Raw genomic sequence first — 3222 nt, forward strand, 5'->3', positions numbered from 1 at the left:
AAAGTGCATTTATTTTGTTAACGACATATGAAAAAGTTTCCACGAAAAACGTATTTATTAAATTCTTTGTTTAAAATGACACATTATTGTATTTATTATCATTTTACTTTTATTATTAGTTTTATTACTTTTTATTATTAGTTGTAACACATTTTACTAGAATCATACAACCAGATACGCGCGGTATAATACATATATAATAGATTATACATTCCAAACAATATGAGGAAGAGTAATAGACATATTACTATAAGAATATTTACATATAGATTCAATTTTTATTTTTTTCTGTTAAGATAACATAAAGCTTGCTTTTATGTTCACCAATAATTTTATAAAACTTGTCGAAAAACTTTTCGGCAGATTGTTCTAAAAATGTTTGCCTTCTAGTTAGTGCATTTAATTTATCTTTGGCTTCTTCTATTTCAAGATCTATTGCTTGTATATCTGACATCGTATCTTGCATGCTCTTGATTTCATTTTTTAGGGCTTCTATCTGTTTTGTCAATTCAATTTTCTTATTTTTCATATCTTTCTTCATTTTATCGATGCAAGATTTCTCCTCTTTTAATTTATCTTCATCTACAAAAGATTTAATCTTTTCTTGCAGTTTCTCTAGTTTTATAGTTTCAGAACAAATACGAGAGTCTACTTCGTTGCATTGCTTTGCTAATAATTCTTTGAAGGTATCCATTAAAGCAATTTTTTCTTTCATAATATCTATTATCTGTGGATTTAATAATCCTTTCTCCGGGAGTTTTAATTCATCAAAATTCACATCAATATCGTTATCGGTATGCATAAAAATCTCTTTATTATATGCCAATATTGCTTTATTGAGATCATTATTGGAAGCTGCAAATTTGATATCTAAAGTGTATAGTTCCTTTTGATAATCTGTCAAATGCTCATCAAATCCATGTATATAGTTTTGTATCTCTGTACATTCTTTGACAATTTTTTCTTTTTCAGATTTAGACATGGGTTGATCTTTTACAATCGAAATTAATTCTTTGTGTTGTATCTTTCCCATTTGAAACTGCTTACTCAAAACGTCACATTCTGCATTTAACTGATTCGTCTCAGCAGAAATCCTTCTTATATAATCTTCTGTAGCCTTAATATTATTTAATTGTTTTTCTTCTTTGTCACGCAAAGACAATAATTTCTCACTCAAATGTTTAACTATTTCGTCAATTTCCCGTGATTCCTCTTCTATTATCTCTAATTTCGAATTATTTTTTTCCAATTCTTTTTGTGCCTGGGTTATATCCTCCTTGGAAATACCTTTCTGATTTATGATGTCCTGTTGATATTTTTCCAGCAATTCCGCTTCCTCGTCGAGTTTTTCATCATTCCAAACTTTATAACATTCTAAGAGTGCTATAAACTCCAATTTGTTACTTTGAGCTTGTTGCTCTGTTCCTACGAATGGTAAAGTTTCCAATTGGTACCTGTTTAATGCAAGTTCTCTCACTTGGCATGCTTCTACCAACCAGCCAATCCATCCAAGGACATTGGGCCATGAATGCGGTACATTGGCGGTCTTTAACCATGATTTGCTTATCATACCAGGATAATGTAGCTTCTTCGCACATTTCGGGATCTCCTCTATGTAAGTTTTTGTTGTGATATCTTGCTTGATGTCAAGAAACTTCAACAGAAAATTAGAAACCTCTACAAAAATATTCAATGTAATTGGCTTCAGACTACCATTGCTGTTGAGCATGTTTGAACGCTGATTCAAGTGAAAAAAATTGTCTATCTTGCTCAGCAAATCCATCTGATAACTCTTATCACTCAAGGGCCTTGTGTCTTTCTTGGGACCCTTAGCACCTGCATTGCTGGCATGGTCAGCGGATGGCGAACGACCTATTGATAATACTGTATGATGTCCTTCTGAACGCGCTGAACTTGGCACATTAAGCCTAGTAGAAACTCTTGCAGGTGTAACTGGAGTCCCCAATAGATATAGAGAAGGTTTACCTATACCTATACATATAAATATAATATACAATAAGATATGATTTAAAGATATAAAAATAAATGTTTTTTACTATACTTTCATTACATTAAAATGTATATAAAAATAAAACGAGAGCAATTTTTTCATGTAGATTCAATATTTACACTTCAAAATACATAAAAAAAGAGTTTAAAAAAAGAATCAAAAAAGGAACTTGTATATAGCGGAACATTTACCCTCATCATGTTATTATTATTTAATTGATTGAGAGACGATACAAATTTGAATTCTTTTGAATGTAACTCTGTACCTGTAGACTTCAAATACGATTTTCTGCCAATCGATCCCGCTCGATCGCTGGAAGAGCTTCTGAAACGAGGCCTGGGAATGTGACTATCACCGGTCGACACTCTCTTCGGCTTCAACGTTAGAGTTTTTCGCTGATCCATCTTGAAGAAATAAAACAAATTTCGTGAGAAATAAATTTCCACCTGTAGAATGCAATATCAGGTACACAAATATTTGAATTTTGCAGTTAAATCACCCGAACCCAGTATTGCTAACCTTAAGATAACAAAGGATAATATTTTTCTTGACGTATGATAGAGATGTTGTCGAGCGTTCTGATTGGCTGCTGATGCAAGACATTTTCGAAATTCCAGATATTCTCTATCCAGTAGCCAATTGTTACGTTTGATGAATTGTTCGACTGACCAATCAGTACAAGGAACTCTTTTCCTTTAGTACTCTGCGTTGATAAATTTTTTATGTATGTAAATATTTATTTATATAACACACTATAAACAAAGTATAAATTATCAGATATGACAATTGTTAATGATTGATATAACTGAATACATAGTTAATATATTTTATCATGTCAATCGGATAAAAAGTAACAATGCATGATTGACCGATATATCCATAGATATATCTTATATCCATATGTAATTTGTTATAATAAAAAGAATGTGGAACATAATGCTAAGAAAGCTATTTAATACTTTTATTAAGACCCAAAAAGCGCAGGTAAATCTTATGTGTTGTATAATAAGAGAGAATAGTTTGTAATATATCATAGAGGTTAATAATTTTTATGTAGGCAATGTGAAAAAATTTTACAATTAAAAATCAATTTAATAAAATGCATCCTACATTTTTATTCTATTACATATATATTTTTGTATTATATATATGTATACTCCAATTTTTTATGTATATTAAATAATATAGTACTCTGCGTTGATACCACTGCT

The 3222-nt window shown here is 30.5% G+C and overlaps 1 protein-coding gene across 1 annotated transcript; it reads right to left on the reverse strand.

Moving 5' to 3' along the window:
* Positions 1-271: 271 nt before the first annotated feature.
* Ndc80 (kinetochore protein Ndc80) lies at positions 272-2471 on the reverse strand. The gene is made up of 2 exons (XM_070296425.1): positions 2277-2471; positions 272-1992 (listed from the first exon to the last, which is right to left on the reverse strand). Exons 1-2 carry the CDS (start codon positions 2413-2415, stop codon positions 272-274), a joined length of 1860 nt encoding a protein of 619 aa, XP_070152526.1. The 5' UTR covers positions 2416-2471.
* Between the last annotated feature and the right edge of the window lie 751 nt (positions 2472-3222).

Source organism: Polyergus mexicanus, unplaced genomic scaffold (assembly GCF_030449975.1).
Source record: "Polyergus mexicanus isolate NDT 795.1 unplaced genomic scaffold, iyPolMexi1.0 SCAF_5, whole genome shotgun sequence".
In the NCBI taxonomy this organism is placed as follows: Eukaryota; Metazoa; Arthropoda; class Insecta; order Hymenoptera; family Formicidae; genus Polyergus; species Polyergus mexicanus.